The 13564-nt window shown below is 43.7% G+C and overlaps 1 protein-coding gene across 1 annotated transcript; it reads right to left on the bottom strand.

The window, feature by feature from the left end:
* Nucleotides 1-6343: 6343 nt before the first annotated feature.
* On the bottom strand, nt 6344-13179 carry LOC109760158 (flavanone 3-dioxygenase 2). Its single transcript, XM_020318990.4, has 4 exons — nt 12840-13179; nt 12303-12550; nt 7005-7332; nt 6344-6915 (listed from the first exon to the last, which is right to left on the bottom strand). The coding sequence occupies exons 1-4, from the start codon at nt 13035-13037 to the stop codon at nt 6667-6669; spliced, it is 1023 nt and encodes a 340-aa protein (XP_020174579.1). The 5' UTR covers nt 13038-13179; the 3' UTR covers nt 6344-6666.
* Nucleotides 13180-13564: the final 385 nt, after the last annotated feature.

The following is a 13564-nucleotide window of genomic DNA, read 5'->3' as shown; positions in this document are numbered from 1 at the left end:
CAATTTTGTATTTTTATTTTACTTTGCAATTTATCTATCACCTATTACCAGATTGATCCTTGCAATTAACAGGTAAAGGGGATTGACAACCTTCTTGCTCGCGTTGGGTGCAAGTATTTGCTGTTGTGTGTGTAGGTACTGTCGAACGTTTGTGTGGTTCTCCTATTGGTCCAATAACCTTGGTTCTCTACTGAGGGAAATACTATCCGCTACTATATTGCTTCACCCTTCCTCTTCGGGGAAAATCCCAACGCAGCTCACAAGTAGCAGGCATCAACACCAAACCCCCAGAACACTAGTGAAGCATTTGATTGCCTGCCGGTGGTGCTAGTCTATGACCCCGGCACCGGCAAGAGAAGCCTTATCATCGTCCTCGCCTACGAGGCCCTGCTTCCCCTTGTCGTACTCCATACCTGTTTCCCCCAGGATCTCTCTTCTTGGAACACATCCCCCCAAACAAACATTCTTCTTTACGTTGATTGTGTTTCAATGTATAGATTTGGTTACAACTTTGCATTTAAATTTTGCAGTATGCGGCAAAGATGATTACCGAATGCTAGGGGGCAAACACGAATTGCTGAGAAGCCCCTAGAGTGACTCAACTCCTTCTTGCTCCCCAAGCTCCGGTGCTCCACGTGATGCTGCCTACCAACCTTTAATGCTCGGGTTGGTGCCGCCGGACTGAATCGGTTAATGATTTGCTGAGATTGAGTTCTTTGAGCTACATGTCCGTGCCACAACAACTTGAGCCGGTTGACTGTTGGATGGTAATAATTTTCATATCTATTTTTTACGATTAGATTAACTAAATTGGGTTGCATTATTCTTCTAGGTATATGCTCCCTGAAATGTAGAATTAGTAGTTCTGTTTCAGAAATAAATAATTGGTCTAGTTTGATGTGATTTGGTTGTGGTTGTTGCTTTGATGATTCTTCTACACTACTGTTTATGTTAGATATTAATTTAGTTTCAGCTTTGCTTTATTTACCATGCATGGCCATTCTAATAGACATCAATCATCTTAGGTTTGGACCTTTCTTGATTGTTGCGGCTCCTTTTAATTTTAGCTCTTCTACTTTCACCTTTGTTGCAGATATAGAGGGTTCTCAATTTGTTTTTTTAGGTATGTATGTGTTTGTAGGATTTGGGTTGAGATAGAATATACTCATGAAATTTATCTTTGTCCTCTCGTTGATTTCCAATATTAAGAGAGAATATACTGCTGAATGAGTGGCAGTTTCTCTATGTTGTTGTTGATTACCAATATTAACAATTTTGCACCCCCTTTCTTTATAATAACATTGTCGGTTGTTGAAGTCTATTTACATATATACATGGAATGTTCTCAAAGTTTATTCTATATACAGGTGCATATATTTATATAGTCAGATCATTTTCTAAAAAAATGTTTATATAGTCAGATGGCTCAATCATCAAGTAACGTCACTAGAGAAGATATTTTTCTAAACTGCATGTTAGTTAATCATGAGTCGATCCTTTCATGTAGATGAGAAAACATTGTACCACCACATTGACAATATTTTATCTTCCTTTTCTTCCTTAATGTTGTCACGACCCACCTTTTTAGGCATATGGTCTTCGTGTGTTTCTATGCCAAACCTATATCAAATCATCGGCATACAAGGTAACGATGTTGTATCATACACAAATACTTTATGACATTGCATGATCCAGAAAGCTAATAGTCTTACACACTCTGGCCATAGACCAGTCAAATACATAGTCTTACAATAAGCAAACGAAGTTCACATCGAGCGGAAACGAAAGAAAATCTAAGTAGACGTCTTGGTAAGCTCCATCATAGGGAAGCATGTCAAGTGGAGGCACAAAACCCTACATAAGTCACTCCTCGTGGTAGTCACCTCCAACTTGATACGTTGTAGCGACTAGGGTCAATACTTTGAATATATTGACAAGTTCACAGTTCACTGGGATCCTGTTCACCCACATGCACTTTCGCTGGTGGGGCTCAAGGCTCTTTGCAGAAAATATAGTTTTGCCCTATTATTTTAAAAGTGGCCTACTCTAGTAGCTGGACTTACTGCATCCTGCAGCAGTCCTGGATCGTATCACCCGCTCATCCAAATGCATTTGAGCATGTGGGTTCCTGCATCCCGCGATTGCCCTAAGACAATCTCCAGAGGCCCTGGTACATCCCCAGTCCTCCGAGATCAGGTCCATACCCCCCTTTTGCTCAACCCATAAATTTTATTAAAAAGGTGATGAGATCAAGTTGACAATTCTTCGATGAGTTACTGAAGATTGTCCATTTCCGGGGACACGATCATGATCTGTTTTATACACTCTGAAGAGGTTTGTGTACTTTACCCATGATTCTCAACTATGAACTCGTACGTTCCCTTTGAGCCTAGGCGGTCGCCAAGAAAATTGTCGACCACCAAGAAATACCGAAGCACTGCACTGTTGATTCATTAATTAAGTAGTCAACCATACAGTTGTACAGTTCAATAGTAATTGATGTTTCCCAATCCATGTCATAGCAGCTAAGCATCTACTCGATGGTTACAAGGTGAGGGTAAGTGTGGATTTAAGTTGTCAACTACTGGGTTGTACAGAATTTAGCATCCTAAACTCACACACCTATCATGGAAAAACTACAATGCAAGAAAATACTTGATAACATGGTCAAAGTGGAACTTGCCTTGGTTGTTGTTGTCACCGGTGCACTCCTCACAGTCACAGGGGTTGCACTCCTCATAATCTAACATTGACAGAAAAATAACACATAGCGATCAAAAGCGCACAATTCATGCAAACGGAAAACTTGCATGAATGCAAAGAACAAATCACACATCACAACGTGTTGGATTGTTTGGGTACGATTTCATTCAGTTTGATCTTTCCAATTTGGGTCCTCAACTTGGTTTGTGTTTGACTTCATAAAAATTTCAATTTGAAAAGCCTAGTCTAATATTTAAGAACCCTAAATAATTTAATACCTCAATTTGGTTTATGAAACTTGATTCGAATTTTGAGAAGTGGCTTGCACTATTTGAATTTCTATTTGATCTAAGTTCGACTTTCAATTTGAAATTTGAAACTCCTAGGTCAACAGGATTTAAACCCCGAAGGTTAATTAAAATATTTATTTTCTCCTAATTTTCTTTTATAAAATATCCAGGGTTTCACCATTACTAAACTAGTTTTTTTTAAATTCAAACCATGATCCAATTTTTTTAATAGATATCTTATTAAGTGCCCTATTAATTTCAAACAAGTCTATAAATTATACTAATTGAATTTGGTTGTTATCTAGGTTTTGATTCACTAAATACATTCAAATATATATATGTGAAACTAGTGTTGTTAAGATTCTATCCAGAAACTATTTTATAAATTTATCAAGAGTGGACTAAACTAAACTTCAATTCACTAGCTTCTAAATACAAAAGAATCATCTGATTTGGTTTTGTATTTTAAAAGTTATGCCTATTTTAAGATTTAAAATATTCTGTTTGAAATTCAAATTAAAAAAATTCAAATTTAATTTCCCTAAAATTATTCACAAAGTACATCTCCTAAGGTTTTATTTGCAAAAGGAATCATTCAATTTGGACCTATGGATAAGTAGTTATGATAGTTAGAAGTTCCACAGACTTTCTTTTTGCAAAGTTGCCTTTTCATTTTAATTAAGCGAATTCGTCCTGGATAATGTTTTGGATAAGGTTGGATACATGGTGCTCTTTGATTGGCTGATACCATTTCGGAAATAAAATTAAAACGCATTCGTCCGATCTGTTTCTAGCGGCTTACAACTAACTTACCAAATCTTTTTTAAGTGATCTAATCTAACGTGTCCGATTGATATCGGACGGCCAGGATTAGATCGGAGCTCACCACGGCGGCTAGGTTACTAGAGACTTGTGGGAGAACACGAATGTGGCGTCGCTGCGTTCGGGTGTCGATGGCGATGGGGTTCCAGGGGGTCTCCAGGGCGACGGTGGGCACAGACAGCCTCGGCGTGGCTCGGGAAAGTCGAAGGTGGCGTCGGCTGGCCTCAGGGACGACAGAGACGATGGCCGCGGGCTCGTCAAATTTCACAGAGACAACGGGGGACTTCGGGCGTGGATGTTGTGCTAAAAAACAAACGCGTTTGGACGTTGGCGATGGCCAGTGAGATACACACAACCAAAACGAACACAATGGACATGGTTTGAGGCTTGGGGGCTTACAGAGTTCGCCGGAGTTGAGCTCACAACAACAGCGAGCTTCGGGCTCCTGTGGTCTTCGCATTCCAGAGGGCTACATGCGCGGCGATGATGTCCAGGAGGATCGCCATGGAGCGGCGGACCTTGTGGTGGCAGTGCGTGTTCGCAAGGGGCTCTGGCCTTGTCAGAATCAAGCCTGCGACATTTAGGTCAATGGTGGACGGCCGGGTGCGTTGCCAGCAGCCTGGCGGCACTCAGGCTCGATTGACCGGGGAGAAAAGGGGAGGGTCCGGGGGTATTTATATACACCTATATAGTGTGCGAATAACTTTGAAAGATGGTCGTTGGATAAAGCCAATCCGACGATGCAGAGATGACAAATCCGAGCACTACTGGCCATTGGATATCATCTACATTCCATCAGATTTTGCCACATATACAATCTAGAAGACTCCATGGTTGAACTTGAGCATAATGCACAAACCTCAAAACACAAGCATTTCTCCTTTGTTCTAGAATCTTCCGTATCATAATTGGCCAATTTTTTTTCTCTAGATGAATTGTCATTATTTGTTTTTTACTTTATGCTTTAGAACGCACAATTCCATGAATCTTAAAATAGATTAGCTTTTTTTATAAAAATTAATTGATTTTGAATGAGATGAACTATAAAAATTAAACGAACATCTATATTATGCGTATATGACTCAAAGCTTACATGCTATAATGTGATATTTATTCATAATTTGGTTGCCAAATCTCATGCGTGCAATGCACGTGTACCTTACTAGTAACAGACATGGACGCTGAGGTTGGGGAGCGGCTGTAGCATGTCGACGTACATACGTGCGCGGATGGGGTTCGGGTTCGTGCGCGCGTGCGTCGGCGATAGTTGCGCGAGGTAGGGGCGGAGCTGACGTGCGGGGCCCGCCTGGTAGAAAGAGAGAGAAGGAGAGCGAGAGAGAGAGAGCGCGGCGGTGGGTTGGCTAGCTGGCTGGGCCGCGACTGGCTGGCTACCTGGCCCTTGCCCCCTTTTTTCTTTTTCTTTTATTCTTTTCATTTCTGCTCTCTCTTATTATAATTTGAATTTTCTTCGAAACAACAACTTCATCTAAAATCTTTTTGGGATATTTCTAATTGCGTGGACATTTTTCTAGAGGATTTTGACAAACTATTTTGGGCAATTACTAATGGGCCTATTTGCAAAGTATTTTCTTTTTATTCCTGTTTTTCTGTTTTCTTTCTTTTATCCAGGGTTTTACCCATAGTTTTAATGCCCAATTTAAACTATTTTCAAACCCTGGTTCACACAAATAAAATAGGGAAAATGTTAATCTAAGGAAATTCCTTTCCTCCCTTATGCAATTTCTGATTTTTTTTTCTTTTGTGAAACTTTCATGGCCTCCAATTAAACTTGAAAGTGAATGTGAATCAAAAGTTGGTCATGTTAGGAAAAAATTGCAAGGTAAATCATGCGTGTATATGCTTCTAGGTTCACAACCAAGATTTAGGAAAAAAAATGGGTTGTGACTACTGTTCCGGAAATCTGTTGGTGCTCCCGGGAGCGCGCGCTCCTGCACGCAAAAAAAAATTCAAAGTGTGAAAAAATTTGAAACAAAAATTTGGCGCATACATCTCGACATTATATGTGTGCACGTCAAGTTTCGGAGAAACCCGACATTTTATGTGGCTTGTGTAAAAAAGACAAAATGATGTCTTGTGAAAAGCATTTCTTAACACCGGATTTTGTTGTTTTCACCCGCGACACATAAGTTATCGTTTTTCATGAAACGACTTTGTGAGCATGTAAAATATCGAGATGTACGAGCCAAGTTTTTGTTTGAATTTTTTTGATATTTCAAATATATTTAAAACACATTTTAAAAGCCAAGAGCATGCGCTCCCATGTGCCAAAACGCTACTCTCACCCTTCACACGAGCTGATTCGATTGCTAACGTCCCACCTCAACGCGCGGGGAATCATCTAGTGAAACACATGCTTCTAACGCTCGCGCACTGAGGTTCTTTTTCTCTAGCTTTATGTGTTTAGGCTGGACGGTACACAGTGTGCCAGCTTCATTTGCTCTTTTCTCTTCTCTTACCTTCTCACTTCCAAATAGGATTCTGATGATGGTAGGAAACACACTACAGCCTACTTAATAGGGCTTATTATATATGCTCTAACATTTTGGTTTGGTGAGCTCAGCTCCTGGACAGCAAATTTATTACATAGTGTTTTCTCTTGCACTGGTGTACCATATGTCGTTACAAGTAGGATCACAATTAATAAACAAGCGCGTGCGCGCGCGCGCGCGCACACACTAGTATATAGGGAGTACAATACAAGATGAACATCGATAAATACGTTGTGCTCAAGCAAAAACAAGTTCAAACAACTCGAGTAACCCCGCACATTGGGGGCATTTATTATTTGAGTAATGCTGCGTCGTGGATGAGGCAAGCTTGTGCACACGGATCACTTCTGACCCGTGAAGAGCTCCAGGCAATGGTCCTGGTCCAGGTTCCTGCTCCAGAACTTCTTGTAGTACTCGTCGTAGGTGTAGCTGCGGTACACGGGCTCGTCCCCGTCGCCGACGAGCTTGGCCACCGGGCCGATCACCGCGCTGTTGCACGGGCACAGGAAAGATGCCACCGACAGGCGCTCCCGCGCCGCATTGACCACCGCGCGGTGCCAGACGCTCTTGTACGCGCCGTTGCTCAGCGCCTGTACGTACATAGTCTGCATCAGCTCGTCGCCCACAAGTCCCAACTGCGTAAATTAATCTAGTTGTTGATGGCTCGCAGGAATTTTACCTGCAACTGGTCGCCTAGGTTGACGACGAGGGCGTTGGGCCGGGGGTCAACGGCGATCCACTGGGCGCCGTCCTTGAGGACCTGCAGGCCGGAGACGTGGGGGTCCATGAGGAGAATGGTGAGGGCGTTGGGGTCCGTGTGCTTGGGCAGGCCGTAGGTGAGGTCCGGCTTAGGGCACCGCGGGTAGTAGTTCACGGCCATGTGCTGCTCCTGCTCGCCCAGCACATTCTCGATGTAGTCCTCCTCGAGGCCCAGGCCCAGGGAGATCGCGCCCAGGAGTCGGAGGCCGAGCAGCCGAACTTCGCAGCAGTAGGTGCTGATGATCTCCCTGCATGACGAGGGAAAAGAGGTCATGCATGAGGTCAGTCTGTGGAAGTCGCCGGTTTGACTCCAGATTTGAAGCAAGCGAAGGTGGGCATGCACTCCACTCCACTGTGGTCGGAATCAAGTACTATTTCTTCCATATTCTTTCCGCTCGCCGCGGCAAACTTGGGATAGAAGTCTATTGAGATCAGCATGTGTATATGTTTATCTGTCTTCACTTGGTCAATGATGATGATGGGAAAACGAAACATTCATATATCCCCTCAAACAGAAAAAACAGGAACATGCATATCAGCAAACCTACGCTCTGGGTAAGATCTTTTCTGTCATCCTCATCCGAGTTTGGCGTCTCGAAGGTTTCTAGCACGTGCGAAACGCTAGACATTTCGACAGATAAAAAGAAGTTCGCTAGCTAGGAGATAGACATCGCAAAAGTGATGCATGCAACCGATTAGGCGATATGTAGCACAGTAGCAGCATGGTGCGAGGACAAAACAGTGAAATGACAAAAGGTAGAAAAAAGCAAACCCTAGGGGTGTGGAATTTATCCGACGCATGGGGAGAGAAAGCTCGAAGTGAGCACCGCACTTCTGCAAAACGACAGTGCCTATGGACCGCACCACGTGCTCATTTCGCTCGATCGCATAGTGCTCTCATCACTTATCGGGTATCAATGATCACTAGAGAGAATTGGACGGAATTGGACGCAGAAAGCACCGTCTGCAACGTAGCTAGCGGGACGGCCGCGCCGACGGCGACGCCTAGGGCGCCGTTCCCTCCTTAGAGACGTCGGTATGGACTGATATTCTCATTTTTCCTTCCCCTAGGTCTTGCGGGCGAAAGTCTTAACTTTTTTGGGCGGCGGCGGCACTCACGGCGCCGTTCTTTTCTTGAAGACGCCGCTTTGGAAACCTTGGGATTGGTGGCGCTTGTGGGTGGTGGGCGACGGCGATGGTGCGGACCTATCCTAGATGGATCTACGTCCGTTGCTTGGAGATGGACTCGCGTAGGTGGAGGTCGTCGTTTGGCATCGTGGTGGCGTCCATGGCGGAGGACCTTCCAAGGCTCGTGTAGGTGGAGGTCGTCGTTTGGCGCCGTGGTAACGTCAATGGCGGAGGACCTGCCAAGGTTGACACCGGAAGATGGCGGCGACGACACATGTAAGTGCGTCGGACCGGTTTATGCCCTGGACCCGGTAGATGGCTTGGTCGGGGCCTCCGGCTTTAGATGTTAGGCTGAGGTGAGAGGTCTGAGTATGTGGCCCGGCTTGCACCCCTTCATCATATTGATAGGATTAGCGGCAGATGTTGCCAAGATGGCGGATTCAGGCATATTGTTATTCTACTTTGTAAGGTTTTCAATAATAATCAATAAAATGGCCGCATGCATCTCCCAAATGCAGAGGCCAGGGATCATCCTCCTTTAAAAAAAATACTAGCGGCATCACAGCGCTAGCAACATGACACGCACAAAGGTGCTCGATCGTATGGCCGGCCACACTGCCTATCATCTACCTAGGCCGCAACACATTATGTTGTGCGCCTGGCATTTTCTGGTCAACGCACATACACCACGCATTTCCTATCGGTGTGACTGACCATTTGGTGTGAACGGTGAAGTCCCAGTGCCCCAAGGCTGAGAGGGTCTGATAGCTAGTGCTCGTGCCTGGCCAGGACATTGTCAGAAAAAGACTGATGCTGGCATACCGGCGGATGCGATAATGCAAGGATTCATCCTCTTGCCAATGTGGATTTGTGGATTTAGAGCATCTACAGTCCTGCGCCTCAAACCCACCGTACATCCCGACGGTGGAGGCCTCGGTTAAAAAAGATTGACCCAGACTAGCGCCTCAAATGGGAATCAAATGACCAGACTGACCGGTACCCTCATATCCAACTCATATATGGGATAGATATGGGGAGGCCCGGGCGCGAACGCCACGTCTGGCTGACAGCCCGAACCTCACAAAACTGAACCAAATCCCCCTCCGACCCAATCCTTTTCACTTGCTTCTACGCGCTGGACGTCTGTAGCTCCGCCGCGGCCCTTGCACCGGACTACACCTTGCCCGTTCGACACATTGTCATTCAAAAAAAATTCATGCAACCATCAGTGTTTCGTTTGTGAAGGATATAGACCATGACTATTAATCTTCTCTGTGATAAGCAGAGAAGAATAAATCACACGTGCGCGGGCACGTCCGGGCGCATCCATGAAAATTTTGCAGGTTGTGATTGTAGATGCTCTTACTGTGCAATCTGGAAGTTGCTAGCTCTAGACAGGTTTCTAGAGTTGCTATCCACATATCTAGTTCTATCCCATATCTAGTGCTATATATAGAGCAGGAGGACATGGTACCGAGACGGTGACCTGTGAGATGAGATTTGTTCATGATATGGATTTCGTCCTTTCTATGTTCCGGTGTACATATGGAATAATGGTCACAGAAAGTTAGATCGCTAATTTCTAAAATTGCTTTGGGTGCTTCCAGTTCATTCAGGCCTGTTCTTGAGCGTTGGTAGGTACGTACATCCATTTTTTGGATGCACCAGTCCTTCTAGCTTCTTCGACACACGTTGTTTTTCTCTCCAAGGATAACATTGTTTTTATTTGATTGGCTGCTAGCTTGGGAGTTTGTCTTCAGGAAAAAAAGTATCACAATATATGATTCGGCAAGTGCTCAGTGTTTTGTTCCATATTTTTTTTAGAGTGTCCCCCTCTCTATAAAACATAAAATCTATCTGGTTCCCACCGCTCAAAACCATCCACATAGCAAAGCGTATGATGAGCTGTTTTAGACGCACCACCTCTTGATACCTCTCAAAAAATTTCACCTATTGATTATTTTTTTGTAATACAACTAGGCAAGTCTGAGTGCTCTGTTGCTTAAAGAAGTGGCTCTAAAATACAAGTTGGAGAACTTTGACCTGCAATATAGCTGGTTGCAATATTCTCTGCGGAAGTAAAGTGTATTATCTTTCCTTAAGCACAGCTGCCACGCCTCACCAAATATGGAAATATAATTAACTCTGGTTATTTCCTGTCTTTTGCCCTAACTATAATTATGTCCGATTGATTATCTGTACATATGCGTTCATGAATTCATGTGGATGCAGGGATGATGCGTACTAGTAAATATAGTCATTACATGATTTTCGTACAAAGGATCGACGAAAAAAGAATCTCTACCAATTTGTGATATAGTGCAACATAGAATCACGTCGCAAGTTTTTCTTGACATGGTTGTCAGCATTTGGCTTGATCAATGTCATGTTACGCTATATAATCAGTGGTGAACCTATGATCTTAATAATATGGGGCCACTGTTTACGTAAACAATGTATAAATGACATAACTGCAATACATTGTTACAATTGTTTTTAAATTATGCTAAAATAGTATTGAGCTAAACAACCTCATAAATCAAACTAATAGTCCCCCAAAAAAATCTCTATCTACAATTGTTTTAAATTACACATAAATAGTACTCTCTCTGTAAACTAATATAAGAGCGTTTAGATCATCAAAGTAGTAATCTAAATGCTCTTATATTAGTTTACGGAGGGAGTATAATTTAGCTAAACTAGTTTGGGAGTAAACTTTTGTTTATTATCCTATGCTCTATATTATTATTATTATTATTATTATTATTATTATTATTATTATTATTATTATTGTTGTTATTGTTATATGGTATTCTCTCCTTTCAGGTTTACAAGGTCCACACATATTTTAAGAAAATAATCAATCAACAAAATAATAATTTTATGGTACGAAACTTATATTGTCGGATTATTCAAAGGAAGTATCAAATGTTGTAATTTTTTTGGTATATAACTCATATTTTGTTGAAATAATTGTATCATTTCAAAAAAAATCATGTGGGCCTTGTGAACCCGAGATGAGAGAGTATTATTTTTGTTCATTGTTGAATATCTCATTGTTAATGAAGTAAAACACTTTCACAGAAAATGATCTAAAACAAATATATTTTTCACCTATCTCACATGTTCAGAAAAAGGTATTCGCTGTGGTGCACAAAATATGTAAGTTTCGTTTTCTACAATCCTCTAGTCAAACATTTTAAACTTTGATTGACAATATTGCTTTTTTTTACATGTAGGCAATATTGCTTTAGATATTGGATTTGGTACACGAAAAATCATGGATAGATTCGTCTACATAAGTATTCAAACAATATTTTTTTGATTTTATACATAGTATAATAAAAATTAATGATGGAAGTTGCATCTCGAAGACCGCATCTATGTCAAAAGGTCATTTGTTTGTGAACTCGAGGGAGCAGCGGTTGGCAATCTCGAATATGCATTAATGCATTATGCATACAGTTCTCATCTCATGGCCGATAGCATATTTACTTGTGTCCTGATATTTCTTAGGCTAGTGGAAAATAGATGTTGATTGAGGTGACCTCGTGGTCTTCGTTCTGGGTTCTTGCTATGTTCTGGCAGAGGAGCACGCGATGGCCTGGAACGAGGGGACGGTCACCATGGCGAGTTAACCCATCCGGAGATGGTTTGGTGTGTTTGGTACTACGGTGTCCCGTGTTTTTCGAGGTGACTGGTTTCGGTCCTGTTTGATAGTCTTGGTTGTCTCTTGTTATGTGTAGTGTCTCCCACTTTCACGCTCGGTGTTTAGTTGGTAGAACTAGTATTACTTGCTCGGTTGCCATTTTATTTTTATTTTGACCTGCTTGTTTGAGCATTTTCTCACTAGTATGTATCGGTTCGACCGTTTGAACTTTATTATATATAAAACTGACGGAACGTTTTGAGAAATACAAGAGGATGATGTGCTTTTTACCGGATGACTATGTGTAATCAATTGAAAACTAATTATTCTTTATAGACAACATGAGGCAAAACTGCAACATGCACAAAAATGTTGGTTCAAAATCAGCCATGTTCGGTTAGGCCAATATAGACTAAGATAAGAAGAGTTGCTAGTGCTTACTTGAACGTTTCAGGATTGGACGGCCAGTCGGGCACGAACTCCTCCAACGGGTGGCAATGAAGGCGCAGATAGTCCCGCCAGTTGTGCACTGTCTCCTTGCGGACGTTGAAGCTTGTAGAAAGCCTTATCTTTTTGGATGGCTCATCAGAATAGAGCTTGGCCTTCTCTTCCGGCGGGAGCCGGAAAAACTCAAGCCCCACAGCCATCACCTTCTCCAGCAGCTCCTCTGATATCCCATGGTTTATGATCTAAAAGAAATCGGCAAACCCAAGCTGGTTAAAATGTTATACTTATGGCCGGCGAATTGCCGTCTACGTCGATCAGAGAGGGCATGGCAGGACCCGGGGCTAGCTCCGACGTTCTAAATCCGCATCGTGCTTGTCTGAAGAATGAAGCAATGCGGCTAAAGCAAGCCGTGAAGCCTTGGAAAAGTAATCTAGCTAGCTAGCCGCCATGTTTGAGGCTTAACTGATGCTAACATGCGTAGTGCGAACTATGGAACAGAACCAAGGGCATGCACGTGGTGAGAAGGCGGACCTGGAAGAAGCCGTAGGTGCGGCAAGCCTGGTCTATCTCAGCGATGACGCGATGCTTGTCCGGCGAGGCGAGGTCGATGAGGGGGATGTTGCTGTCAGTCACAACATCGGCGAGCTGCGGCCGGTCGTTCTCGGGCCGCGTGTAGCCCTCCGGGAGGGTATCGCGGTGCGCGACGGTGGACAGAAGCTGGGTCGCCATTCGGGGCCTAGGCGAGGCTCAGTCTCGCGCGGCGGTAGAAGAAGGGGGAGGAGCGAGGGGGATCGCCATATATCGAGTACGCCATATATCGAGTACCGGAAGACTCGGTGAGGCCGGCGATGGCACGCGTCTACGCGTTGACGCGCGCAGTGGACCGGGATGGGTATATATCCCGGAGCTCCACCAAGCCGCACGTTGATATCCGGCCTGGCCCACTGGCCCATGTACATACAAATAGGCCCATCCAATCAACCAGGTTACCTCCCTAGAGATTTTATTTGTCGTCATAAACCACTATGACGCCACGCCTTCCCTACCCTAGCCGCCACCACGCCTGGCGACTAGGGAGGAGATTTTCTTCCTCCGATCTCAGTCGGCCAGGGCATTGGCCCCCTCTCCCTCCGGCTGCTCCGGCGGCAGGAGGGAAGGGGGACCCCATTCCTCCGCTTTGTAGTTAGGTTTTGGATTTGTAGGTTGTGGTGCGCCGTTGGGGTGGTGGGAGCGGCGCCCGGACGAATAAATCTGCC

This window comes from Aegilops tauschii, chromosome 2 (assembly GCF_002575655.3).
Source record: "Aegilops tauschii subsp. strangulata cultivar AL8/78 chromosome 2, Aet v6.0, whole genome shotgun sequence".
Taxonomy (NCBI): domain Eukaryota; kingdom Viridiplantae; phylum Streptophyta; class Magnoliopsida; order Poales; family Poaceae; genus Aegilops; species Aegilops tauschii.
The sequence above is the reverse complement of the archived record's forward strand: the minus strand, read 5'-3'. Positions and strand labels throughout refer to the sequence as shown.

Excerpts from the sequence above, each read along its gene's own strand:
- LOC109760158 (XM_020318990.4), bottom strand. The coding sequence starts at position 13,037 with ATGGCGACCCAGCTTCTGTCCACCGTCGCGCACCGCGATACCCTCCCG. Across the intron at positions 12,551-12,839 it reads GCACCTACGGCTTCTTCCAG|ATCATAAACCATGGGATATC; the intron begins GTCCGCCTTCTC and ends GATTTCTTTTAG. Across the intron at positions 6,916-7,004 it reads ACCTAGGCGACCAGTTGCAG|GCGCTGAGCAACGGCGCGTA; the intron begins GTAAAATTCCTG and ends ATGTACGTACAG.